This window comes from Alexandromys fortis, unplaced genomic scaffold (assembly GCF_014885135.2).
Source record: "Alexandromys fortis isolate MF-2015 unplaced genomic scaffold, M_Fortis_MF-2015_v1.1 scaffold_3, whole genome shotgun sequence".
NCBI lineage: Eukaryota > Metazoa > Chordata > Mammalia > Rodentia > Cricetidae > Alexandromys > Alexandromys fortis.
The window spans coordinates 11,874,557-11,902,547 of record NW_026067909.1 but is presented as its reverse complement, the minus strand read 5'-3'; the positions used below and the strand labels follow the sequence as shown (position 1 = coordinate 11,902,547).

The following is a 27,991-nucleotide window of genomic DNA, read 5'->3' as shown; positions in this document are numbered from 1 at the left end:
CCATAGAGGAGGTCCAGAAAAAACCGGTGGGGCGTGGCTCTGCGCTCTGACTCAGGGTACAGGCGGGGCTTCGAGACAACCTCGCTGCGCTTGCGCGCTTCTCTGGCGCTCCTTGGCTGCCCCAGAGGCCGGGCCTTCCCAAAGGATGCTTTGCTCAGGCATGCTTAAGAAAGAGGCGGGGTGTGGCTGAGGAGGGCGGAGGGGCGAGGCTTCCGGGTAAAAGGCGCGTTTCTCGAGGAGCAGGGAAGAAGCTGGGCTATGACGAGCATAGGGGAGGAGCTATGGCGGTCCAAGGGGCAAGCTGCGCATGCGCAGTCCGGGCAGTAGCGCTGTAGGTTGCAGTGTAGTGTCTGTTCAGCGTCCCTGCCGGGAATCTGCAAACCAGAATGGGCCGAAAGGTGACCGTAGCCACCTGTGCACTCAACCAGTGGGCCCTGGATTTTGAGGGCAATTTCCAGAGGATTTTAAAGAGTGAGTCTAGGGGTGACGGGGGACCGGAAGAACCCAGAGTCCACAAAGATCAGGGTATGGCTCTCAAGACCAGTGCACAACTTTGCCCGGGAGAGACTCACAGCGCTGGGCGTGAGAACAGATAAAAGGGTAATGACTTGGCGCTAGTGAGCTTTCAGGGGGACTTCCCAGTTTGGGGGACACGTGGAGTAGCAAGGCAGGAATGGAGATGGGGGCATCCTACCTGGCTGGGTAGACACTGCCCTCAAGCCATCTTCTAGGATCGGGTGGATTTCTAGTGTCTCCTGGGGCAGAGCTGCCCGTCCTTGGAGCTGTTTCCGTGGGAACGGTGGGGTAGGGTCTCTGAGGACATTCCTGGTAGATGGGCATTGGGAAAATGCATACTGAACCGGGAAAGCGGATAAACGGCGAGCTCTCAGCTCAGAGAAGAGTGTCGCTGCAGATTTCCCACTTCATATTTTCCGTGCTGAGCCGCCCCTGTAAGAAGACTAAACTGCAAGAGTCAGCTTGAAAAGCCAACAGAACCCCACGTTTATTATTATTGTATTGCATGTACGCATGCTTGTCATCGTGTGCTCGTGGTCAGAGGACTGCTTGCAGGAGTCGGGTGTCTCCTTCCACCATGTAGGTCGACGTCAGCAGTTCTCCACCTGTCCGTTGCAAACCCTTTGGGGTTGAATGACTCACAGGGGTCACATATCCTGCATGTTTGATATTTACATTATGATTCATAGCAGTAGCAAAATTACAGTTAGGAAGTAGCAATGAAAATAATGTTATGGTTAGGGGTCACCACAGCATGAAGAATTGTATTAAAGCCTAGCAGCATTAGGAAAGTTGAGGACCACTGTTCTATGTAAACTTGGGTTGTCAGGCTTGGCCGCAAGCGCCTTTACCTCTGAGCTATCTGGCCGGCCCAGGTGTTTTTATTTTTTTGGTATATATTGACCTTCTTTTCTTGTCAGAGTCTATGTCTTGACAGAGTATATGGGGTGAAGATGGGGTACCTCACCTGCGTGTTGGCAGTAGCTGTCAACCTGGTGTGAGTGCTGGCTGCTGGCACCATACTAGAGTTGGAAGCCTTCACGATCTGTCTACTGCTTTTTCCTAAAGCTGGTCTTGGTGTCTGTGAATTGATTACCTACCACGGTGTGACTTAGCCCCCCCTACCCTGCAGAGGTACTTGTTTACACTGTGTGAAGATGTGTCACTGTGAGGGGCTTAATCAAGAGCTGAATGCCAATAGCTAGGCAGGAGAGGATAGGTAGGATTTCCAGGAAGAACGAGAACTCGGGGATGAAGAGAAGCAAGCAGACACCAGCTAGAGGTGGAACAAGTTGGATGTACTATACAGAGGAGAGGTAACCAAGCCACTTGGCAGAATGTAAAATAGAAGCAGGTTAATTTAAGTTATAAGAGCTAGTTTGGAAGCCTAAGCTAAGGCGAAACTTTCATAATTGGTAAGTCTCTATGTCCTTATTTGTGGACTGGAGTTCCAAGACAGTCTGATGAGAAAGTACTACACTATCCTCCCTGTTTCTCGTCTCCTGCAAGTGTATATAGGTGAGTTCAGGTGCCTGCTCTCCTCTGCTGTCAACAGACCTGGCTCCAGTGGGCTGTGCACACCATAGAGCCTGGCTCTGGCTGTATTGCTGCAGCACCCTGCTTTTCTTGCCTTTGAATGTGTTCTAGCTGCTGAATTCTTTCTCCCTACCTCTCTCTCCATATAGGTATTCAAATTGCTAAAGCCAGAGGTGCAAGATACAGGCTTGGACCAGAACTGGAAATATGGTACGGCTAAGCACACTGGCATCCCACCACTGGGAGGGCAGGTAGTTTTATCAAAAGATGGGAAGAAGAGGGGCAGTACTAAGAACAGAAGAAATGCAAAGCATTTAGGATGTCAACAACTTGAGAGTGGGACTGGGCCAGGGCAGGTGGTGAAGGCTGGATGACTCCAGGCTTCTGGTCGGCAAATAGAGGGACGAGGTTGGAGCAGGCTGGGTTATGGTGTTGAGAGGTGGGGCATGGGAGAGGGAATTAAATCACCATGAGTGGTATCTTATATAAAGGCCCAGGAAGCCTGTTTGCCTCCCCCATATGAGGCCACCAGCAAGGTGCCCTCTTTGCAACTGCTCTGAGCCAAAATGCTGAGGAGCAATGCAGGTACCATATTTGAAGCAGGGAGCAGTCTGTAGCAGACACTAGTTCTATAGATGCCTTGATTTTTGCACCTGCAGCCCCAGAGCTGTTTGCAATTGCCTCCCGTGGTATCTTACATGGCACTGAGACACCTCCCCTGGTTTTCGTTTTCTTTCTTTTTGTAATTAAAAAGAAAATTTTTATATTTATTTGTTTTGTGTTTATGGGTCTTTTGCTTGCACATCTCTCTGTGCAGCACCTTCATGATAGGTGCCCACAAAGGCAGGAAGAGCATGTTGGATCCCCTGAAATTGGTAGTTGTGAGCCACCATGTGGCTGCAAGAATTAAACCCAGGTCCTCTGCAAGAGCAAGTGAGCTATTTCTCTAATCCCTTAAAAAAAAGTTATTGCATTTATTTGGGAACATGTGCATTTTGTGTGTGTAGGGGTGTGGGGATCTGGGCATCAAACCCAGGCCATCAGTCATGGTGGGAAAGGCCTTGACCCACTGAGCCAAGATCTCATTAACCCCATGTTTTCATTTACCTATTTGGACAGAAAGAGGTTTCATCTCGGCATTTTTTTTTTCTCGGCATCTTTTAATGGTCTCTTTCTGGTGCCCTTTTTGTGAGAATAGAGAAACTGATAACTTGATTTCTTCTGTCCTCTTGCTAGGCCACTCCCTTGTGTGGCCATTACCAGCTACAGCTCCTCCCTGGTTTGGGATACCTGTCTGTCTTTGAGGCTCCTGACCAGCCGTGTGTTTCAGATTGTCCTCTCCTCTTTGTCCCCCTCCCTACTTTACTCTAATTTAGCAGTTCTCAACCTGTGGGTCGAGATCTCTTTGCTAGGGGTGGGGGTACATACAAATATTTACATTATAATTTATAACATAAAATTATTATAATGTTATAAATTTTATAACATAAAATTATAAATTATAAATTATTACATTATAATTTATTAATGAAAGTATAGTCATGAAATAGCACCAAAATAATTTTATGGTTGGGGGCCACTACAACATGAGAAACTGTATTCAAGGGTCGCAGCATTAGGAAGATTGAGAACTGCTGCTCAAACATCTGGATATAAGGGAAGCAGACACGTACTTCTCTCCCACACTTTATATCAGCCCAAGGCATCCTCCTCCTTATCCTCCTGGGTTAACCTGCTTCTCTAGTCTAATGTCTCTCCAAAGAATCCTGACTCTCTCTCCTTCTATCTGTGCCCCTCATTGAATTTGTTCTTAACAACTCACTCACCTGGAAGACTCTGGAAAACCTGGTGCCTGACCCAACCGTCGTGGTATCCCTGGGCCCCTCCTGGCCGCTCCTGGCCCCTCACTGGCCTGCTCCCTCTCTCCTCAGTGGCTATGGATGCTGGGATCATTATCACGAGTCAGACACACTCCTGCATTCGCTCCAAGTCCTGGCTGCCCTTCTGGATTCTTCTGTCACTCAGGACATCATCTGTGATGTGGGCATGTAAGTGCCAGTGTGCGGGTGTGGAAGGGGACACTCGGAAGAAAGGCAAGTTCAAGACACCCAGCGCCCCTTCATCAGGGCCATAGGGTCTGAGTGGAACATTAAAACCTCTATGTTGAATGTCAGTTTTGCTCAGCCCTGTAGTTGCTTAATCTCCCCAAGACAATAACTCTTGGAAGCAGTTTTTGAGTTCTTCCAGGGGCCACTCTGCACAAATTCAAGCTAAATGTTCATCCTGCCAGTTTTCTTCATGGTGACTTTGGGGGACCTGCTTCTGGGGAGTAGCCTGGCTTCTTCAAGTATGGTTCCACCCAGCACAATGGTCCAGAACCTTCTAGTGAGTGTCTGACCATAGTGGTCTGACCTCTTTGCATAGTGGTCCCTGTCGTTGGGCTTCTAGAGCAGCAAGTGCTGTGTACTGTGGAGCCTCTTCCCCAATCCTGATTTACTCTATTACCCAAGGAGTTCAGCATTTTCCTAGTCGGTGGTCATTGTGTACTGTTGTAGAGTTGCCTAGTTTGGGAGCGCTAAATACAGCTGTCTTATTTGTTTGGAGAGTTTTTTTTTTTTTTTGAGACAAGGTTTCTCTGTAGCTTTGGTGCCTGTCCTAGAACTAGCTTTTGTACACCAGGCTGGCCTCAAACTCACAGAGATCCACCTGCCTCTGCCTCCCAAGTGCTGGGATTAAAGGAGTGTGCTACCACCACCCGGCTGGAGAGTTCTTTGTATATGGAAGGCCACAGCATGCTCTCACATGAAGTGCTTCCAGTGTTCTGCCTTCTGGCTAAACTTGAAAATGTCTGTGTGGTGACAGCTCTGATCATTATCTGGTGATGTCTGTCCTTGTTTTAATGCCTCCTCTAGCTAGAAAACCCTGTTGCATTTTTTTTTTTTGGTTCATTTTCGTTGTTGTTGTGTTTAGTTTGGTTCTGGATTTTAGTTTGGTTTTCTAATTTTTTGTTGTATTTATTTATTTTGTGTGTGCTTATATACCACAGCATGCATGTGGGAGTCAGTCTCTTCTTCCACCACGTGGGTCCCAGGGCTGGAACTCAGGTGATCTTCCCTGGCAGCAAGGTCCTTACCCCTTTAGAGACATTTTACCACCAACCAGGCTTGGTTTCTTTGAGTCAGAGTCTTTTTTTTTTTTTTTTTATTTCTTTATTATGTATACAATATTCTGCCTGTGTGTCTGCCTGCAGGCCAGAAGAGGGCATCAGATCTCATTTCAGATGGTTGTGAGCCACCATGTGGTTGCTGGGAATTGAACTCAGGACCTCTGGAAGAGCAGGCAATGCTCTTAACCACTGAGCCATCTCTCCAGCCCCCAGAGTCTTATATAACCCCGGTTACCCCTGAACTACGTGTAGCTGAGTTTGACATCAAACATCTGATCCTCCTGCCTCCACCTCCACGGCTAGCTGAAGCATGCTGTCTGAGGCCCTGCTTTATGTAATCATCTAGTATTCTGCACATCTATTGCACAAATGGAAGCACATCATTCCCATCCTCGAATGTACTTTACTTGGCTTAAGAGAGGACTAGAAGCCGTGATGATACGAGCTGCTTATAGTGGCTGTGCATGAGCCATGGCTAGGGCTGGGGGAGTTGACAGATGAAAGACAGGGTACCCCTGCTTATATCCTATCTCTGATCCTGTTTGGAAGGAAGCATTAGGGCAGGTGAGCCTCTGGCTAGGGGAGGAGACAGCAGAGACAAGCAGTGATAGAAGCAGTTACCCTAAGCTCTGGGACATTTTAGAAGAGGGAGCCTTGTTTCAGAACACCTTTGAGTTGAATTTGAAAGCTACAGAAGAACGTTGAGGGTTTCTCTAAAGATCTGAGGGAACCTCCTGCCAATGCAAAGCATCCAAGGGCTGGGGGGGATGCTCTGAGCATAAAGGACTGCAGGTCTGAGGACCTGAGTTGGGCTCTAGGACCCATGTGTAAAACCATGTGCATCAGGATGCCTTTGAAACCCCAGTGCTGGGAGGTAGGATAGAAGGGTCTCTGGGGTTGCTTCTGTGAGCCCCCAGGATAAGTGAGACCCTGTCTCAAAAAAATAAAGCGGAGAAGCTTGAGAGATGGCTTAATGGTTACGAGCATATGCTGCGTACACTCCGAGTTCAGTTCTATGTACTTGTATGTCCCAACCACCTGTAACTGCAGCTCTAGGAGATCTGTACATACATGCACAAGTCCATGTGGACATACATACACATATGCACACAGATTGGTGTATGTATGTATGTAGATGTGTGTACAGATATATTCGTGCGTGTCTATGTGTGCACATACAACATGCATGCATGAATGTACACACACACACAATCTAAAGTAAAGTTTAATACTAAAAAACAAAGTGGAGCTGGATAAGGAGGACCTTCGGTGTCCACCTGTGTGTGCATGGGCATGCACCTGTAGACACACAGCAAAGAACACATGACTGTAGTTAGCGCCACTGCCTCTGCTTGCTGCTCTCTTGTGCAGCAAGAGATGCAGACACGCATCCTCCCTCCTGTTTGCAGGCCTGTGATGCACCGGAATGTTCGCTACAACTGCAGAGTCATCTTTCTCAACCGGTAAGTGAGGTCGTGGGAGGCAGGGGGGGGGGGAGCTGGCATGCCTGTGCCTGGCTCAGGTGGGGGATATCTTGAGGGGTGTCCTGAGTGAGCTGTCCCAGCAACTACTATGAATCTCCATCTCTGGGCCTCAGCCACCCTCGCTCAGGCTTGAGTAGGAGACCCAAGGTTGGGTTTGTTTGGGCTTTTATCCTTGTCACCTGGACAATAAAAGTGAGGGAAGTCTTCTGGCCGCCCCTCCCCCAATGCATACACACCTACACGTGTGCCAGCTTCCAGCAAAGTATACTTGTTGGCTAATGGAGTCATAGGGACCTTTTATTTTCCCAAGCAGAAAGCTTAAACCTAGAGAAAAAAACACAAGGGTTTTCTCAGGGCCCTGGATTTGAACCAACTCAGTGGCCTCACCTTATCCTATGGTGCAAGTTTTATGGCAGAGGCCTGCTTGTCCCGGGAGGTTGGTATGATCAGTCCTTTCACCCACTGTAGGAAGATCCTTCTCATCAGGCCCAAGATGGCTTTGGCCAATGAAGGCAACTACCGGGAACTACGCTGGTTCACCCCCTGGTCCAGGAGCCGGTGAGTATCTGGTGCTTTGGCTGCCATGTGTTGGGACCACACACCAAGTGTTCACTAGACATCCTCAGCACAACAGCCTCAGTTGGGAGGTGAGCCGCAGAACACTGTGGAGGTGGGAGGACTATTCCAGCCGTTCAGACATGGCTGATTCCATGCTCTCAGTTCACGTCTGAGCCAGTAGACACCATAAGACCTCAGCTGTCAGTCAGTGGTCACTGGTCACTCTTAAGTGGAGGGACACTGCATCTCAAGTTGTCCTTTAGAGCATGGACTCTCCCCATAGCCCATTTGACCTTTGGGAACAGTTCATTCTCTGAAGGGAGCAGTCTGTCCTGTGTGGTATATGGTGGGCAGAGTCAGAGGTGCCCCAACCTGAGTAGACTTCATTAGCCAAAATCCTTGTAAACTAGGTAGGCATAGTGGTGTACACCCTTCACCCTGGCACCTGGAAGAGAAGACTGAAGATCAGGACTTCAAAGACACTTTGGCTACTTAGTAAGCTCCATGTCAGCCTGGGGAACACAAGAGCCTATCACGGAGCAAAAAACCTATCGTCCGAGACTTTACCAAATATTTCCTAGGGGAAAAAATGCCCCCAGTTGGGAAGCCCTGCTCTGTGTTTTAGGTTACTTTCTTAGTGTTCTTTTGCTATGAAGAGACACCATGCATGCAGTTCATATGAAAGAAAACATGTCATCGGGGCTTACGGTTTCAGAGGTGGCACTCAGGCAGATATGATGCTGGAGAAGCAGTTGAGTTCTGCACTCGGATCCACAGACATCAAGAAGAGAGAGACTCTGGGCCTGGCTTGGGCTTTCATAATCCCAAAGCCCATCCCCAGTGACACACTTCCTCCACAAGGCCACACCTGCTAATCCTTTCAAATAGTGCCACTCTAAGCATTCAAATATATGAGCCTATGGGGCCATTCTTATTCAAACTACCAGTTACCCCCATCTATAACTGGCAATTGCCCTTGTGAACAGGGTCATAGCAGGATTCTTTAAGTGGTTGACAGCTGATCTAGGAAAACCACTGGATTCTGAGGGTTGCTGTATATGGATGGCCTTGTGAATTCTGGTCCTGTCTTGTAATTGTGTTGACTTCCTTCTCTCCTCCGTCAGGGAGAACTTTACATAATGTGCACCTGATACGACTTCTTTCCATATTTATGTTTCTCAGCCCATCCTCTTCACTTTTGCCAGACAACATTTCTACAACATTCTAGAGTATTCCTAGGATAGAAGGCTTGGCTTTTTGCCTTTCTCCCAACTATCCAGAAATCTCCTTGAGTTTCTCCATTTGGCTTCAGACCTCTGTCTCACCACCCTTTGTTTTTTACTGTGAATTTAAAAAAATATATTTTTAATTCTCTCTCTCTCTCTCTCTCTCTCTCTCTCTCTCTCTCTCTCTCTCTCTCTCTCTGTGTGTGTGTGTGTGTGTGTGTGTGTGTGTACCTACAGAGCCCAAAAGAGGGCCAGGGATCCTCTGGACCTGAGTTACAGCCAATTGTTAACTGCCATTCACAACTGCTGGGTGGGAACTCAGGTCTTCACTGCTGAGTCATCTCTCTGGCTCTGCCTTTTAAAAATGGAGAATAAATGTTGAATCCCAGTGTCTTTCCCATGTATGTCAGGTGAACAGAGAGAGTAAACCTTTGTGCCCTTCTTTAAATTCAAGTGAATGTGGAATATTAAACTTGGATTCAGCCAATCACCCAGCATTCATGAGGTAGAGGCAGGAGGATCTCTGTGAGTTCAAGGCCAGTCTGGTCTACAGAGAGAGTTCCAGGACAGCCAGGACCACACAGAGAAACCCTGTCTTGAAAAAACAAAACAACAAACAAACAAAAACTTGGATTGAATTTGTTAAGGTTTATTTAGAAATTGGCTCAGTTTCTAGACTTGTATGCCAGCGTTGTGTTAGAGGTTTTTGTTTTGTTTTGTTGGGGGAGGGGTGTGTCTCTTGTGTTTTGTTTTGGTGTTAATAGTATAAAGTTGTTTTCTTTGTCTGTGCTCTGGATGTGTTATGAGAGTGCTCTACTATCCAATTATAATATGGTTAAAATTTCCCTCAGCACAAGAATAAGTGGTACACACCTTTAATCCCAGCACACAGGAGGCAGGGGCAGGCTGTGCTCTGTGTATTCAAGTCCAATCTGTTCTGTATAGTTCCAGACCAACCAGGGCTAAACAGTGAGACTCTGTCTAGAAAAATAATATTAAATTAAGAGTGAGGGGATGGAGGATGACTCAGGGATTAAGAGCACTGGCTGTTCTTCCTGAGGACCTGGGTTCATTTTCCCAGCACCCATAAGCAGCTCACAACTGTCTGTAACTTGAGTTCCAAGGGATCTGACGCCCTCTTCTTGTCTCTGTGAGCACCTGTCTCATATACACATTCCTACACACAGACAGACAGACGCACACACCTGCACACATAAATACATATTTTTAAAGTATCCAGAAACTGGTTCCTGAAAGTTGTCCTCTGACCTCTGCATGAGCACTGTGACATGTGCACACCCATGTACTTATACACACAGTGAATAAATCAATATAAAAATCAAGTAAAAAGAAATGGCCTCCCCAGCCCCTTCCTGCCCTTCTGGGACTTCGTTTGGGTCTGTCCTTAGATGACCCATAAATAGGGCAGAGTGCAAAGAGCTCATTCTCCTGTAACATACGTTGGGCCGTTCACCCAGTAGCTTTTTATTTCATGTAACAATACAGGTATTGTGTTAGTGTTCTGTTTTGTGGTTTGTTGAGATAGGAGCTTGTCCTGTAGTCCAGTGCTAGGGCAACAGGCCAGTACCGAGTGGGTCTTTGCATGAGTTGGTAAAGATAAGGATGATGTACTGACGACTCAACAACATCTTGGTTTAGCGACATTGCTGCTTCCTATCCTACAGATGGGGACAGAGGACTCTTCTAGGATGGTGTGGCCATGAGGAGGTCTGTGGGTATTCTGTTCCCTGTGTTGATGGCTGGGAGAGGCCTTGTGCACTCGGCTCTATGACTGCTGGCATTGTGCTTAAGTTGAAGAACCACTGGCAGTGTGCCCATGGGCACAGAGCAGTCTGCATTTGGCATCTAAGCAGTATACCGGGTAGCGGCTTGTTTGAGGATGAGACCCTGTAGACCAAAGCCGTGTGTGGTAAATACCCTGCCTGTTAAAGACTATGGTAAGGTAGGTGTGATTATGTCTGTAGGTAAACATTGCAGGACTTTTCCACGGTTAGGAAGAGCCCCCATTTCTCCCTTGGAACAATGGCCTGATTCCAGTCCCCCTCTCCACAAGTCTTTCAGAAAACAGAGAGGCAGAGACATGCATGAGTACTACAGTGTCTGCCATAGGTCTCTACGTGAATGGGTGGCTTTGCCTCGAGGACACAACACTCTCAGGAGCCTGGCATGGTGAGATGGAGGGTCCATGCCTGCGCCATGCTTCCTGTGTCCCAGGACCTCATCTCAGCTTTGCCGTGCTTTGATTCTTTCCTTCCAGGCAAACTGAGGAGTATGTCCTCCCTCGGATGTTACAGGACCTGACAAAGCAGGTGCATCCTTCCCAGGGCTTCTGCCAGTGCAGGCTGCGGGTGGGCGGAGTCAGAGCACAGCTGGGTAGATGGGAAGTTCAGAGTGGAATCCATGCTGAGTGCAGGAGAGCTGACTGCAAGCCCAGCGGCAGGAGTCAGCCCTGAGCAGAGGTAGATGGATTCAGGGACCATTCTAGGAAGCCACAATCAGCCGGCGACGGGCATATCTCTGAGATTTGTCCTTCTTGCTACACTGTGGGCCTACTACTTGCAGCCTTTGTGAATGGTGACATTGTTGGTGGCAGGAGATGGAGTGGAGGAAAGGACCTGTTGCAGCTGCAGTAAAGCTGCATGGCTTGTGGTTATGTGTAGGGAAATGGGAGAGCCCGGGGTCAGCAGAAGTCAAATATGCTGGAACTGGGCACGACGGCAGTGAGGAAAGCCTTAGTGAGGGCCTGGAACAGTATGGTAGCCTTCAAGATGTCGGAGGCCAGTGTGTAGCCCAGTAAGCAGCCCTGAGATCTAAAGTGGTCTTTTCTCTCCACTGCAGAAAACCGTTCCCTTCGGAGATGTGGTTCTTGCCACCAGGGACACTTGTATTGGAAGTGAAGTCTGTGAAGAGCTCTGGACACCACGCAGGTCAGCTGACCCTTTGCCATTCATTCCCCATCCAGGGATGACCAGTGGGAGGACCCAGACTTTGCAGCCTCTTGAGGTCATGGCCTTAACCATGGAGGTCCCCCTAGATAGCTGAGGGGCCACAGGAGCCCAGCTGTCATTCTGCCTGCCTCTTTCCACAGCCCTCACATCGACATGGGCCTGGATGGTGTAGAGATCATCACCAACGCCTCGGGCAGCCACCACGTGCTACGTAAAGCCCATACCAGGGTGGATCTGGTGACCATGGCCACCTCCAAGGTAGGCATTGGGCAGGATGGATGAGCAGTATCACAAGTTAAGGTTCTGTCAGAGGAACCCCCAAGAGCAGTAGTACCTGGGGCAGGGCTCAGCCACCTCTGGTGCATACTTAAGGCTGTGGTTTGAAGCTGTATTCTATACACATGCTTGGTCCCTCCCAGGTTTCTCTTCCTGTATCCCCAGGCCCTAACTGCCATCATATTAAACAGATTCTGGTGACACCGTTATGAGGATGTGCTCCTGTCTGTGGTTGTCATGGAAACACATGCCAACTTGCATGCACCTGCCACTGATCTTGGGTACAGTGGAGCAGTACTGTTAGCTTTTGGTGCAGATAGACATGCCCCAGGTTGAAGATGGGCACAGACAGGAGATAGCATCCAGGTCTCACAGAGGTCACCCAAGGTCACCAGTGCGTCTTGTGGCTCTAAAGCTCAATGCTGCCCCATCACACTGCCCTAGCTGCAGTGGCCCTGCCAGATAGGGACAATAGCACTGCACTGAATGCTGAGGGACAGTAAAAGTGGATGTTCTATGGGGTGCCTGACACCTGGTGTCATGTGACATTATTGGGGGAAGACCTAACAGGTCTACTCACTCCTGGTAGGGAACCAATGATAGACCAAAGTAACAAGACCACCAGAGTTCAGTGTGGTAAGCCAATGACAGACCAACGTAACAAGATCACCAGAGTTAAGTATGGTAAGCCAGTGATAGACCAAAGTAACAAGACCACCAGTGTTCAGTGTGGTAAGCCAATGATAGACCAACGTAACAAGATCACCAGAGTTCAATGTGGTAAGTCAGTGATAGACCAAAGTAACAAGACCACCAGAGTTAAATGTGTTAAGTCAATGACCAAAGTAACAGGACCACCAGAGTTAAATGTGGTAAGTCAATGACCAAAGTAACAAGATCACCAGAGTTAAATGTGGTAAGCCCAATGAGTTTATTGGAATTACTCAGCGGTGTGGGTAAGGAGTAATGGGCAGGAGCAAGGATGAGTCAAAGGCAGCTGCATCACCAAAGCCCCATTGACAGCTTATAGGACTGGAACCCTGGAGCTCTCTCCACAGTTTGCAGGCAATTTGACAGATCAGAGAGTCTCTGCCAGGCAGCTTGGCTGGTCTGAGAACCTTTCAGCAGTTCTTACTGCTTATGTGACCTAGGAGAGGAGGGGCCACATACATCTGCTAAGTTTCAGGAGCTTCCTGAGACTTGTACATTATTGACTTTCTGACTTTTCGGTTTCGAGGAAATCACAGCACATCTGTCAAGGCCACATGAATCAACGCCATGGGGCTTGGTGTCCCCACCTGCACCCTCTGTCCCTCTCAGAGCCTGGATGCCGATGACAGCTTGGGAAGTCTGATGCATCTAGGTGTTCCGGTCAGGACTAGCGGCAGTCGCATGTTATATAAAACACTGATAGCCATACTGTCTCCTCTGCTTCTTCTAGAATGGTGGCATCTACCTGCTAGCCAACCAGAAGGGCTGCGACGGTGACCGTCTCTACTACGATGGCTGTGCCATGATTGCCATGAACGGGAGTATCTTTGTCCAGGGCGCTCAGTTCTCGTTGGATGATGTGGTAATGAGCCAAGCATGGGGATGGGGAGCTGTGTTCCCACTGCCCAGTCAGTTAACTGCTCATCTGTAGAGTTTTCTCTCCCCTGGCTGTGAGGAAGGATTCCTGTGGGGCAGGTTTTGATGGAACCCAGAGCAGAGAAAAATGTCCACGCTGGGCATGAGCTAGGGAGGAGGACCCCAGGCTATAGTAAGCACACTGGGGCAGATACCATGGTGTCTGGGACACACGACCGCCTGGCTTCATACAGGGGCTAGTGAGTATATTTGACTCATTTTGGAGGCTGGCAGGATAAAACCCCCCCAATCAGGGATTAGCAGGCACTAGACCTAATCCTGTTAAAGGGGATGGTGACCATCAGACTTAACTGGGGACATTATCCTCGGGGGTATCTGGCATATCCAAGACCTATCATTTTCCCCATGGCCTGGACAGCACACATTAAAGGGGGACTGTACCCTGCATTAGTAGCTGCTCACTCGTGACAAATACCGGACAGAAGGTCTTTGGGGAGGAAGGGTTTATTTTGACTCACGGCTGGAGGCTACCAGTTCATCATGGTGGGAATGCGTCGCTGCGGGAGTGTGAGCCAGCTGGGCACAGCACGTCCATAGTGGAAAGCACAGAGATGAAGGCTGGTGCTCAGCTCACGTTTTACTTTTTATTCAGTCTGGGACCCCGGCCCACAGGCTGGTGCCCCCCACTTTCAGAGGGCATCTACGTCAACAAACCCAATCTAGACACTCCCTCACAGACATACCCAGAGATTTGGTTTCCATGGCGATTCTACATTGTATCAAGATGACAATCAGTGTTAACCATCACCTCCTACTGTGCCCTGAGTGATGGGAAGCACAGAGGAAACACATCACCTCCCATGGGGAGGGGCTTCATGAAGCCGGCCAGGCAAGGGGATTGTGTGTGTGTGTGTCATCACAGTCCTTTGGCGGGGGTGTGAGGACATAGGGGACAGCCCTGCACAAATCCACCTCAGAGACCACACAGTTCTCAGAGGGGCTGGCGAGCCGCATGCTCAGCTCCTGGAAGACTGGGCGTGCACTGCCATGTCACTCCCCATGCTGTTCTTCCCTCCATCTTCCTCATTTTCTGCTCATAGAATGGCTGCAGTGGCTCCAGCCCTTCCATCTCTAAGTCACTATGTGCAGAGCTGGAGGAATCATTGCTTTCTCTGTGTCTTTTAAGTAAAAAAGAACATTTCCTGAAACCCCACCCTTACCCTAGTCACTGACAGAATTGTGTTGCCTGCTATAACTGGGGGTCACTGGGAGATGTCTAAATATAGTTGGGATTATGGTGTCGGCCAGACAGAGATGCTGCTAGAGAGATAGTTCAGGTTGCAGCATCATCAGGCAGCTCCCAACCACCTATCACTCTGGCACCAGGAATCCAGCGCCCTCTTCTGGCCTCTACAGAAACTGCACTCGTGTGTGCAGACACACATACTCATAATTTAAAATGCGTTTTTTTAAAAGGAGAAAAAGTTCAGGAGGGTAGTGGTGCCTTTCACCTTGCTAGGGGCAACGGATGCCTCGCTTCTGCTGTGAAAGGTCTGACCCATTCACGTGGGACAGCAGTCCTGTGCTCTCCTTCTGCTTCCCCACCCAGGAGGTCCTCACTGCCACCCTGGACCTGGAAGATGTCCGGAGCTACAGGGCAGAGATCTCATCTCGAAACCTGGAGGTAAACACCATGGGAGAAACACCAGCCTGAATGCTCAGCAGCACCTTGCTGGTGGCCCAGTATGCTGTGGGCTTGACCAGAGATGGTACTGAACTGAGGGTGTACCCAGTTCCTCTCACTAAGGATAGCATCCTTGGGGTTCACCATGTGGAAGCATGGGGCTCTGCTGTTTTTTCAGGGTACAGTAGCACTCCACCCAGTGGCTGTACACAGGGTGCCCACTGCTGCTCCTCTTGAGTTTTGAGTGAGCATGGGTTCTTTTTCCTGGGTGTATCTGTCCAGGAGTGAGCCCTCCGGCTCACATGAGGCCCTCATGTTCCGACTGTTGAAGAACTATCACACTGCTCTCCTGAGTGGCTACCCCCTCCCCATTCCCGCAGTACCAGGAAAGGTCTGTAACGCCTCTGTCCTTGCAAGCCCTGGTCAGCACCTGTCAGCTTCGATCAGTCCATCCTAACTCCCCGTGGGCTCATCTGTGACTCCCATGGCTGCTAGAGTCCTACCCCTCACCCGTGGAGGCTCCCAACTGCAGCTGTCACTGTGTCCTGATGTTCTCTCCCAATAGGCAAGCAGGGTGAGCCCCTATCCCAGGGTGAATGTGGATTTTGCCCTCTCGGTCAGTGAGGACTTGTTGGAACCAGTGTCAGAACCTGTGGCGTGGACATACCACAGTCCTGAGGAGGAGATAAGGTTGGTGCCCCCTGGTTCTGGATCCCGTTGCTTTTTGGAACTCACTATCCCAGTGGCTTCCAAGGTTTACAAGGTGTAGGAGCTTCAGAGAAACCCAAAATCTGCCTAGGGTAGTCCCTGTGCTTTCCTGGGGTTAAAGATACAGTGGTTGTCACATCATGCGTTCTAAGACAGTCATTGCTACTTAGTGAGACTGACCCTGTCAAAAGTAAAAGACTCCCTATAGCTGATGAGGTCAGGCTGCCTGGTTCTGCTCCGCATAGTCTCTCTGAACTATGTCCTTAAGCTCTGAGGCCCTGTGCCAGGCCTCTGTGTCCCCATTTCACATGGGATACCTCTGGGGGTTTCCTAGACTGGTTTCAGAATTGAAATGCCCAGGTTGACACACAGTGCTTGTAGCAGATGGCCCAGAAAGAGCCTAGGCTCAGGGCTGTGACTCTGTGTTGCTTTCTGGGGGCCCCATGCCAGGCCACTCTAGAGATGCAGTGAGCCAGGCTTGTGCCTCCAGACTCAACACTAGTATCTCCCGCAGCCTCGGGCCTGCCTGCTGGCTCTGGGACTTCCTCCGACGGAGCAAACAGGTAGGGTGTTTTGTTCCTACCCATCCCCATGTGTCTCCTGGTTGGTGTGTGAAGCTAGGATGAGATAGTGGTGTTCTTCTTTGGGAGAGTGTATCTCAACTGGCCAGAGGCCAGATGGGTGAAGCCCATTTTGAAGCTGTATGATGGTCTATGGAGCTGTTGAAAGGCGGGGAACTCTCAGATCCCCTGATGTACGCTCCTCTAGGGCCAGAAAGGCAGCCTGGGCTCCTGTGGCATCTCTGCCCTTTAGGAAACCTGTCATACAAGTGGGCCCATTTGTCCCCCCAGAGATGGTGCTGGGCCGTGTGCTCCTGTAGGACTCTGGGACTCAGAGGGTGGTGCTAGGCTGGAGATTGGCTGGAGCAGAGCCCTTCTGCAGCTTGGCTCACACAGTACTTGGTTGGCCCCTTCCAGGCTGGGTTTTTCCTGCCCCTGAGTGGCGGTGTGGATAGTGCAGCCAGCGCCTGCATCGTCTACTCCATGTGCTGCCTGGTCTGTGAGGCTGTGAAGAGTGGAAGTAGGTGACTTGGTGTCCATTGGTGTGAGGAGGGAGGCACGGAGCAGGGGACAAACCCAGGTCATGGGGAACATGGATGAGGGAGGCTTAGTGGCAGGGCACAGATGTCCGTCCTATTCAAGTCCCAGAACTCAGGCCAGTAACAGCCTTTCCTGGGTAGTTAGCAGATATAGTCTTGTCTGCCTGCCACTGCCTGTTAACAGTGCAGCCCTGGGGGGAGGTCATAGGCTTTGGGGTCTGGCAACCTAGGCCAAGTCCTTATTTCACCATGGGTGCAGTGGCACTAAGAATAGCCTGAGCAGTGCAGGAGCAGAGGGTTAGCCCAGAACATAGACCAGCCAAACACAGACCACAGTTAGCTCAGCACAGAACAGTGGGTTAGTACAGTGCAGAGCCGTGGGTTAGTACAGTGAGAGCCATGGGTTAGTACAGTGAGAGCCATGGGTTAGTACAGTGCAGAGCCATGGGTTAGTACAGTGAGAGCCGTGGTACAGTGCAGGAGCAGTGGGTTAGTACAGTGCAGGGGCAGTGGGTTAGTACAGTGCAGAGCAGTGGGTTAGCCCAGCACAGATCACAGGTTGACCTAGAACAGATCTGTGAGTTAGCACAGCTAGCCCTGCGGGAACAAGGGCCAGTATTGAAGCACCTGGGAGAGGGACTTGCTCATTTTTTTAGGACCCTGGGCAATGAACCAGGCTAGATTTGTGGTCTCTAGGGTGATCAATGGGAGCTAGATACAAGGAAATTTGGGAGACAGACTGTGGGGACTGAACATCAACTTAGGAGATAGCTAGGTAGGTGCCAGGAATGGACTGGGGCTAATATGTGGAAGCTGAAGATCAGACCAGGGTGCCTGGTACCTACATGGGCCCCAGGAAGTTGAACAGTCTGGCGCCTGGAAGATGTGGGCTGACTGCCTGAGTACTTGGGAGGGAGGCCAGGACTTCGTGCACAGACACTGGTTCTCATCCTGCCATGGCGGCTCCAGATCAGCAGGTGCTGGCAGACATCCAAAGTCTGGTGAACGAGAACAGCTACACCCCAGAAGATCCCCACGAGCTCTGCGGACGCCTGCTCACCACTTGCTACATGGCCAGTGAGAACTCCTCCCAGGAGACTCACAGCAGGGCCACAGAACTAGCTCAGCAGATTGGAAGGTAGGATTTCATCCTGTGCTGAGCTCAGGCTGGCACCGTGGCGGACGTCAGAGCTGGTGACAAGCCTGTGGCTGTAGTGTCCTTGTGTGTATCTGGCAGCTGAGTGAAATGCTGCTGTGTGTTTGAGCCCAGACTGTACAGTTCACATGCATGTACACACATAAACATCCATCACCCAGTCTTGCCCCACAGTTTCAGGGAATATATTCCCATCAGCAGGATACCATAGAGCTGGTCCAGCCGGCTTTGGATGTAGCTCGCAGGCTTTGTGGGGAGGATCAAGACTTTTCCAGGAGGCATTACTCTGCCTCATCTAGAATATTTTATTCAGGCTCTTTGAAAAATCAAGAAACTGTTTGTCACATTCCCGTGTACAGCCAGAAGCTTCCCTACCAGCAGGTTCCATACCTGGGCTTACGCTCATAGGAGTTACAAGCCCAAACAGTTACCTCTGCAGGATGTTCCTGGTTGTCAGCTTTGTCACAGGGATGAGAGAGGGAAATGGGCCAAACGTCCATAGATGGACGGATAGTTAAACACAATGTCATGTGCCCACACTGGAGTACCGTTCTGATGTGAGAAGGTGTGGAGCACCTCCAAACCATAAGTGATACTTAGAACTGTCGTGCTGAGTGAAATCACCAGGTCTCAAAGGCCACATGACATGCACCTCTCCATTTCTGTGAGTTGCCCAGCTTAGCCTACCCACAGTAGATTTACCAGTCCAGACAGTGGACTGGCAATTGAGTTGTGGCGGGTGGGAGTAGGGAGTGTTGGCTGCTGGGCAGGATTTCTTTCTGGCCTGGTGAGTTCTGGCACTGGATGGCAAGTAGTAATGGTCTTATAGTGTCGTTACTGTGCTGGCCATGGTTGAGTCACATGCTCTAGGATGACAGTAGAGGGCCAGCAAGAGGGCTCAGCAGGGAAAGGTGCTTGCCACCAAGTCTGATGACCTGAATTCAGTCCCTTCGACCCACATCCTGGAAGGAGAAACTGACTCCCAAAAGTTGTTCTCTGACATCCACACATGCCATGGAATGTATGGCCCCCCAATACACATGATAAGAAATATCATTATTTCTTATTATGTATGTAGTGTGGGCAGGTGCATATGAGTGGCAGAAGAGGCCATCAAATCCCCTGGAACTGAGGTTGCAGGTGGTTGTGAGCCAACATGCGGATGCTCGGAATCAAGTCTAGGTCTAGTCAGTTAATTGCTGAGCCTTCTTTCCAGTCTTTTTTTTTTTTTTTTCAGACAGGTCTCATTCTGAGGCTCTGGCTAACCTGGAGCTCATAGAAATCCACCTGCCTCTGTCTCCCAAGTGCTGGGATTAAAGGATTAAAGGTGTGCACTGCTATACCCAGGCCCAAGAAATATTTTTCTTTCTTTTTTTTTTTTTTTTTTTTTTTTGGGGTTTTCAAGACAGGGTTTCTCTGTGGCTTTGGAGCCTGTCCTGGAACTAGCTCAGTAGACCAGGCTGGTCTCGAACTCACAGAGATCCGCCTGGCTCTGCCTCCCGAGTGCTGGGATTAAAGGCGTGCGCCACCGACGCCCGGCCCAAGAGATATTTTTCAAAGGTAATTAAGAGCTTGTCTTAGCACACCTGTGCTGACCCCTCTCACCCCTGCCCTTCCAGCTACCACATCAATCTGAGCATTGGCACCGCCGTGAAGGCTGTCCTGGGCATCTTCAGCTTGGTGACCGGGAAGTTCCCTCGGTTTTCAGCACACGGAGGGAGCAGCAGGGAGAACCTGGCCTTGCAGAATGTGCAGGTAGGTATTAGAGCCTGGCCCTCGTCCTCACAAGGATGCCGAGGGGAAAGCAGTGAAAGAGAGGGATTCTGGGGATGGGAGGGGCAATGCTGTGTTAACTGCCTGTACACCTCACTAGAGACGCTGGCCACACAGCCATGCTTTGGGCTGCAGGTCTGTGAGTGTCAGTAAGTGCGTGTGGAGGGTGTGCCCATCTGAGCCTTGGTGAGGCTGTGTGCTGGAGCATGACCACACACGGGTGTATGTGGGCACCCATGCATTTCATCCAGCCCTGGCCCGCTAGCCCTGCCCCACCCCTGGACTACCTTGGTTAGCCTAGATGCCACGTGTCAACAGGGAGAGGAAAGGCCCCAGGGCTTGTCTCTTGTCAGCATGCCATCTCTGTTTGCCCCTTGCGTTCATGGCCACCTCTCAAATGGTAACTAGTGTGGGAGGCACTGCTGAGCCTCTTCCTGGCTCCCCCTACTCAGTGTCTGCCTCCTGTTACTCTTGGCACTGTGATCCTGCTGTGGACTGGTGCAAGGCGGGCGTGGGAGTCTTCTCCCCAGCACAGGGCAGCTCCATTCAGCATGTTTGTGTTCTGACTTGAATGTTCCTGTGCTAGGATTGCAGCATAGTGCAGCTGTTTCCTGGGTCAGGCACAGGGTAACTGCCTTCTTCCCTCATCCAGGCTCGCATAAGGATGGTCCTCACCTACCTGTTTGCTCAGCTGAGCCTCTGGTCCCGGGGCGTTCAAGGGGGCCTTCTTGTGCTTGGATCTGCCAATGTGGATGAGAGGTGCGTGTGGCTGGGAACTTGCCTTGATGACACCTAAGTCTCTGATGGAAGTTTGATGTTTACAGGATATCCAGAGGCTGCAGACCAAGAAACCTCTATCTGTTCCCGCCTCAGCCTAGTCTCATGCAGCTCAGGCTGCTTCTGCTCCTGACCTGCCTCCAGCTCCTGTTACCTCCTCCTCCTTTCCTGTCCCATGCATGATAGGTCCTTTCATTCCAGTTTTCCACTCCAAACAAGATAGCTCTTTTTCTACGGGAATTGAAGACAAATCCCTTTTTCCCTTGCTTAAAAACGATCCAGAGGTCCTCTGTTTCCAGGTAAAAGCCACCCGACCGCAGGGCCAGCCGTGGAGACTGGTAGATCCCTTCCCAGGCTTGGTAAGCCACCACACCTCCTGTCTCACATGCTCCTTATTAGCTGAGGGGTTTTTAAAGTGTCATGTATTCGTCCATCGGTCTTTTCACCAGTCTGTCTGTCCATCTACCCATCCGCCTGCCACTCTACCCATCCATTCACCTACCCTTACATCCACCCACCTATCCATCCACCCACACATCTGTATATTCACCGACGTATTCATTCATCCACCCACCCATACATATGTACATATACCCACCCCCACCCTTCCATGCATCCACCCATGCATATATACATTCATTCCCACCCACCCACCCATACATACATGCATACACCACCATCCCACCTTGCATTTACTTATACATACATACATACATTACATCAACCACCACCCATCCATCCACCCATATATATACACATATACATACATATATCCACCCACCTATTCATCCACTCAGCCACCCACATATACATACACCCCCTCTAGTCTGTACTTTCATTTGGATTGATTTTGAGATAGCTTCTTACTATGAAGCACAAGGTAGCTTCAAACTTACTATGTAACCCAGGCTGCCCTAAAACTGGGAAGAATCCTCCTATCTCTGCCTTCTGAGACGGGCATTATAGAATTGCATCGCCATATCTAGCAGGTTTTTTATTTGTATTTGTGTATGTGTGCATATGCTCTGGCATGTATGCAGGGTCAGAGGACAGCTTTCCAGGGTCAGTCCTCACCTTCTACCTTGTTTGAAGCAGGCTGTCATTGCTCCTTCTGTGTATTCCAGGTTAGCTGTCCTGTAAGGTTCTGGAAATTCTGTCTATCTCTGCATAGGAGTGCTGGTATCACACATGGTATCGCTGTGTCCAGCTTGATGTGGGTGCTGAGGGATCCGAACTCAGGTCCTCATCTGTACCGAGTCCTTTTCTGTCCTTCCAGCCAACTCTTTACTAATGACATGGAGACTTTTTATGAAAGCGCGGCCTTAGCTTAGGCTGGTCCCACTAGCTCTTACAACTCAAATTAACCTGCTTCTGTTAATCTACATTTTACCATGTGACTTTTTACCTTCGTTTCATTCTGCATGTCTGACTCCATGTCTCATTGTCATCTCCGGGGCGCCTCGACTGTCTCCTCCTACTTCCTCTCTCTGCCCAAAGTCCTGCCTATACCTCTTGTCCAGCTGTTGGCCACTCAGCTCTTTACTAACAATCACAGCGGTGTATCTTCACACAGTGTACAATTATCCCACAGCACTCGTCCTTGTGTAGAAAGTGCTTTACCTACAGAGCCATCCCCTAGTGCCCAAGACTGGAATCACCGGTGGGGTAGGGTTGAGAGGATGGGACAGGAGCACAATGGGGTCACCATCCCTCTTCAGCAGCACCCAGCTGCTGGTGCCCATGCAGTTGGGAAATGCTGGGTAAAGCAGCTGGTGTTTTTGCCAAGAGATGGTGCCAAGAGAAGCAGTGAGTTAAGAGCTTGAGGAGAGATGATGAGGCACAGCCATAAGGATGATAGATGGGTGCCTGTGGCGTCTTGGGCCCAGGGAGCTGTGTGAGAATGTGTTTGATGACTTGCGAAGAGGACTTGGGACTTGGTATCAGGTTATCCTGGGGCTGTGGCCTGTATTGCAGACAGACTGGCAGTGAGGTTTGGTAGGGACAGAGCAGCCTGGCAGTTTCCCAAGCCTGCTCCCAGTGATGTTACAAGGGATACATTCAGTTCCACACCCTGCTAGCAGCGGGTATAAAGGGCCACTTCCTGGGCAGCTGGTCATTCAGTATTTTGGGTACAGATAAACCCAGGCTGGCAGGCACCTTCTGTTGACACCTGCCAGAAACGCCACCTCCCTGGAAGGATGCAGGGCTTCAGCACCGCAGCTTAGGCCCAGGGACCTCCAGCAGAAAGGGACAGGGAAGCCTACAAGCCCAGGTTCGCTACACAAGTCAAACTACTTGGTGGCTGCCTTCTGAAGGAGGGCTATTGTCCCAGGCCTGTGGGTGACACACAGTGAGTGAGGGTGGAGTGGGGTGGAGCAGGGTGGAGCAGGGTGGCGTGTTCTTGCTAACAGTAGATCAGGGTGAGGCCAGAACAATGGACAGGAGCGCCGTGTAGGCCACCATAGCTGCTGGTTGATGTCAGCTAGCAGGAGGTAGAGGGAGGAAGGCCAGAGTCCTGCCAGAGTCTATGATGCCATGGAGGGTGGTGGCCTTTCCCATGGAAACAGCAAGGAGAGCAGGATGTGTTGTGGACGCCTCTCCAGGACCCGTGTCTCTGCTGGTGGCAGTCTGAGTCCCACCAGTTTCATCATCCCTCTCCTCTACCCAAAGACACTTACTGACGCCAGAACATTCGTCACTATTGGCCAATTTAGCAAGAATTCGTGTGTGAACAGGATGGGAATGCAGTGGCCTGTGGCAGAGCTGTGGCGGGTGGGCAGGGTTGGAAGGTGTGTGCGCCCTGAGTTGTTCTCACTGCAGGGCAGCTGCTCCAAGCTCTCCCCCAGGCCTCTGCAGGCTCTCCCCACACCCACCACCAGCCCAACCCTCCCTGTATCCTCATAGCCATCAGCATCTTGATGGCGCCCTTTGGCCTTGACTCTAATTCTTATTTCCTTTGAGGAGACTTAGGGCTGTTCCTCAAACCCACCCTGTAATCCTCGTCCATCTCTGTGTGGGGTCCTCAGTCCATCTTCAGGGCCCTTGTCACCATGAGAGGTCACAGAGCTAAAGCTGTATATCAGAGTTTTATAGCGGACTGAGGGTACACTTGTGCAAGCTCCTGCCTCCCCTTCTGAGGCCTCTGTCAGCTCCACCTATCTGACCCTGGCCTTCTAGACAAGCTGTTCCCAGTAGGCTGTTGGTGGTACCCAAGCATTCTGAGCCAAAATAGATATCCATACAGGGTACCCAATGTCACCCTGCTGGCCTCCTCCAGGGCCAGGGTTATACTAGGCCTCTGAATTCTGGGCCCCTGGAAGAAGGTAACCCTTGGCCAGCACTGGTAGACCCCAGATCCCTTAATACTCCAGAAACCATAGAGACACCATCCTTTCTCCCTGGCAGTCTCCTCGGCTACCTGACCAAGTATGACTGCTCCAGTGCGGACATCAACCCGATAGGCGGCATCAGCAAGACAGACCTGAGAGCCTTCGTCCAGTTCTGCGCTGAGCGCTTCCAGCTTCCAGCTCTGCAGACGTGAGTGCTCCTGTGGCTCCTGGGCCCCCAAGGCCACCCTATGCCCCACCTTTCAGCTGGAAGCATGAGGTCATGACTCCACCCACTCCTGTTCCCATACCCACAGTTCTAAGTGTCTTGAGTGACAGCTCCTCCCAGACTGCCTTTCTCTTGCTGCCATCTCAAGGCAGAGAGACTGGTGCTGGAACTTGATGAGCCTGATCTCTGGGGTGTCTGTTGTGGATACCCACAGCCTGTCAGGCTGCTGCAGCATCTCTACTGGTACCAGGAAAACTGTGCCCCTATTATCCTCACAGGGTTAGTCATGTCCGCAGGGGACCTTAGACATGTGTGGAGATCCCTTAGGTTGTCACAGAGTTTCTTCCTGGCAGCTTATAGGCACCAGCTGGGGATCCTCCCAACTGTCCTGCAGCATGTCAAACTACCCTACCCTACCATCTCTGTCAAGTGTCCTGACCCCAACTACCAACAGTCCTGCAGTGGAGGCCCCCGGCCTTCACTCTTCACCTCCTTACTGTCCTTGATCTACCGTCCTTTGGGTCATGAAGCCCCAGGACCATGAGCCCAGGCATGGCCCTGCCAGACATGGTCAGCCCAAATGCAGTTTGTCTAGGGACATATGCTGCCAGAGCTCGCGAGCCCGTTAGCAGCCCTGGTGACTGACTCGGTGTGTCTTACTGCAGCATCCTGTCAGCACCGGCCACTGCAGAGCTGGAGCCCTTAGCCAACGGGCAGGTGTCTCAGACAGATGAGGTAATGATGGGGGTGTTGTCATGGTGGATGTGTCTCCCCTTCTCGCTGGGTCCCTTCACAGCATCCTTTCTGCCATGGGACCCCGGCTCACTCAGGCCGACAGAATCCCTAACCTCAAATACTCTGACTTAGCTTTCTCACCGTGGTTAGGGCTGACGAGGGGATGACAGGGTGGGTCAGAGGCAGCATGAGGACAAGCTAGGAAAGCGCAGGTTCTCTACCTCAGAGCAGCCTTGAAGTAGTCAGTTGCCTCCCATGCCTCGCAGGGTTTTGGCCATTTTTTCAAACGGGCATCTCCTGGCACCCAGTGAGTTCTAAGAACCCTGGCTGGGCACCCGCTTGCCTTGCCTCTCTAAACATTTGGTCCCCAACTGTAAGAGGCTGTGGGGTCCCTCCCAGCACCACCCCACTGTGCTCTGAACACACTTCTGTCCCCGCAGGAAGACATGGGGATGACATACTCAGAACTCTCCGTCTTCGGCAGACTTCGGAAGGTCGCCAAGGCCGGGCCCTACAGTATGTTCTGCAAACTGCTCAACATGTGGAAAGATAGCTGTACGCCAAGACAGGTAAAGCCATGTATGACGTCAGGCTGCGCCACCTCTGGGTGACCCATTGCATACACAGTCACGCTTTATGCCTGTCATCTTCACGAGCTTGAGATTCCTGGCTGCCCTCAATTAGCCCGAGTATGGGCCAGCCGTGTGGGTGTGCTGGTGCATTGCAGGGGCTTCAGAATGCATTAGGTCTCTGCTGGCCAGAGGACTCACTGTGCCCGTAGACCCACCTGGAGGCCTCCAGGAGCCCAGCACTGGGCTGTCGGAACCAGGACTGTAGAGTTCGGCAGCTCAGCTAGTGTCAGCGCAGCTGATAGGTCTCCATGCTGCTGTTCGGAAAAGCCAGGGGCGGGGCTGGCACCTGCTGGCTGTTTATGTCCCCCAAAAGCAGGGCTTCAGCCTCGAGTCTTTCCTGCCTTTCTAACTCGAAGCCCGTGTGTCCCTTGCCCTCCAGGTGGCTGAGAAGGTGAAGCGGTTTTTCTTGAAGTACTCCATGAACAGGCACAAGATGACAACCCTCACACCAGCATATCATGCTGAAAGCTACAGTCCTGACGACAACAGGTTTGACCTGAGACCCTTTCTGTACAACACGGCTTGGCCCTGGCAGTTCCGCCACATTGATGACCAGGTGAGTCCTACCAGAGGGCTGTGCGTGTCCTGCCTGGGAGACATCCGAGGGGCTTCTCCTGAGGGAAAAAAAAAAAAAAAAACCTTTTATTATATGAAAAATGGCATGGTGTGGTGTGCTACTGTCCTTACTTCCACATGGGATTATTTTATTATAGATGTTGATTAAAACAATATATATGTATTTATTTGATTTGGTTTGGTTCGGTTTTTCAAGACAAAATTTCTCTGTGTGACAGTTCTGGCTGTCCTGGAACTCACAATGTAGACCAGGAGGACCTTGAACTCACAGAGATCTGCCTGTATCTGCCTCCTGAGTGCTGGGATTAATGGTGTGCCCAAACACAGGATAGATAGATAGATAGATAGATAGATAGATAGATAGATAGATAGATAGATAGATAGATAGATAGTAGATAGTAGATAGATAGATAGAGACATTCTGTCTGTGTAGAACTCTCTGTAGAACTCGCTTTGTAAACTAACTGGCTTCAAACTCAGAGTCCCTCCTCCCCTGCCTCTGGAGTGCTGAGGCTGAAGGCACCACACCTTTGATTAAAGCAAACTTAGCCCCCACCCCTGTCCTTTTCTGAAGACCACAGTGGAGACACCCACGGATGGCAAGTTAGACACAGCTTCTTCCCAGCTCTGTTCTGCTGAGGACAGAGACAGCTGCTCAGCACAGGGACAACAATTAAAGATGGCAGAGTGGCCAGGTCCCTGCTGAGCTATGGAACCCAAGGGACCAGAGGAACTGTCAGGAACTCTTGCTGTGGCAAGGACCCCTGAGCAGCTGGTGTGCACTTTGAGGGTGCAAGGTGTACTTGCCACCTCCGTATTGTTAGGTGCCCAGCAAGGTCTTCTTGGCTGAGCTGGAGTTAGTGCTTCTGACATCCAGAAGAGAAGGCAGGTGGTCCCCTGCCCCTAAGAGGGTCATCTGGTCCCTTTGGTCAGCAGTGCCCAGGTCAAAGAAAGTTGGTGTGGGGATGGAAAACCCTCTGTGCTTCCTCTTGCAAGGAAGTGACTATCCAGCTGACTTTAGGAACGACCCCACCCCCAGTAACTCACAAGACTCAGTGGAGGTCAGTAGGAGGTAGAGTAGCCCCTGGGAAGTAGGCAGTGACCACTAGGAAGCTGAGATGTGGGTCAGGATGCTGTTGTCCTGTGTCCCCTCTGGCCAGGCTGAGCCTGCACCCTGTGTAGCTGTTACCCACATGCTTTGTCCCTGAATCCCGCTGTCACTGAGTCACAGGAATGGAACAGTGTGGCCATCAAGGGCAGAAGGTGGGAGCTGCATCAGCTCTGATGTTTAGTTTATTGTTGTTCTTGGTAACTATGTGGGGGGGGGGGGAATCTATGTGTGTGGATATGTACACGTGAGTAAAGTGCCTATTGATCCCATTGTGATCCGCTTGACACCGGTCCTGGGAACCGAACTCAGGTCCCCGAGAGGAGCAGCAGTGTTCTCAGCTGCTGTTATCTCTCCTCACCGAGTTCTGGCTTCTTCAGTGATAGTAAGGGCTTGGTCACTTAACTCCCAACTGGCAGCAGTCCTGACAGATCAGCCAGGGATTTTGATGCTGTGTGTCCTTGTGGTGGGCAGATATAGAAGCACCCGAAATCTCACCATCCACGGTGGCCACCAGGCACTCCCAGGCCAAGCCTTTCCCTGGTACCCTCTGCACTCAGTCCCTGGGTAGTTTCAGCAGTAGGTTGTTTGAAGGGTGATGGGGACAGTTCTGATGGGCTTCTCTCTCCAGGTTCTGCAGCTCGAGAGGAAAGAACAGCAGGGCCCGAAAGACTGCATCTAGGAGCGGTTGGAAGAGCCATCGCCTTTACAGAAGCACCTCCTCCCTAGAGATCCCTACTGTGATTTCAAATCCCCAGTGGTCAGAACCGGAGACCCTGCCACTGCCCTGCTGGAGCCGGGGTTTGTTTACTTTTCAGGAAGAGAGCGAAGTTCATTCTAATGCCATAGAAATAAACAAAAATGCTTTTT

At 50.7% G+C, this 27,991-nt stretch overlaps 1 protein-coding gene across 5 annotated transcripts; it reads left to right on the top strand.

The window, feature by feature from the left end:
• The first annotated feature begins 78 nt into the window (after positions 1-78).
• Nadsyn1 (NAD synthetase 1) lies at positions 79-27,991 on the top strand. Of its 5 annotated transcripts, none has more exons than XM_050137424.1 (21): positions 79-158; positions 2,202-2,262; positions 3,984-4,100; positions 6,628-6,681; positions 7,171-7,260; positions 10,765-10,816; positions 11,346-11,434; positions 11,596-11,713; positions 13,173-13,304; positions 14,838-15,002; positions 15,568-15,692; positions 16,225-16,273; positions 16,688-16,790; positions 17,779-17,947; positions 19,585-19,720; positions 20,391-20,497; positions 23,921-24,052; positions 24,736-24,805; positions 25,246-25,374; positions 25,817-25,993; positions 27,753-27,991. In XM_050137424.1, exons 1-21 carry the CDS (start codon positions 146-148, stop codon positions 27,801-27,803), a joined length of 2,139 nt encoding a protein of 712 aa, XP_049993381.1. In that variant the 5' UTR covers positions 79-145; the 3' UTR covers positions 27,804-27,991. The 5 variants fall into 5 exon arrangements, 4 of the variants coding, with proteins under 4 accessions (XP_049993381.1, XP_049993380.1, XP_049993382.1 ...); XM_050137423.1 differs by lacking the exon at positions 79-158 and adding an exon at positions 301-471; XM_050137425.1 differs by lacking the exon at positions 79-158 and adding an exon at positions 303-471 and having other exon boundaries at positions 14,928-15,002.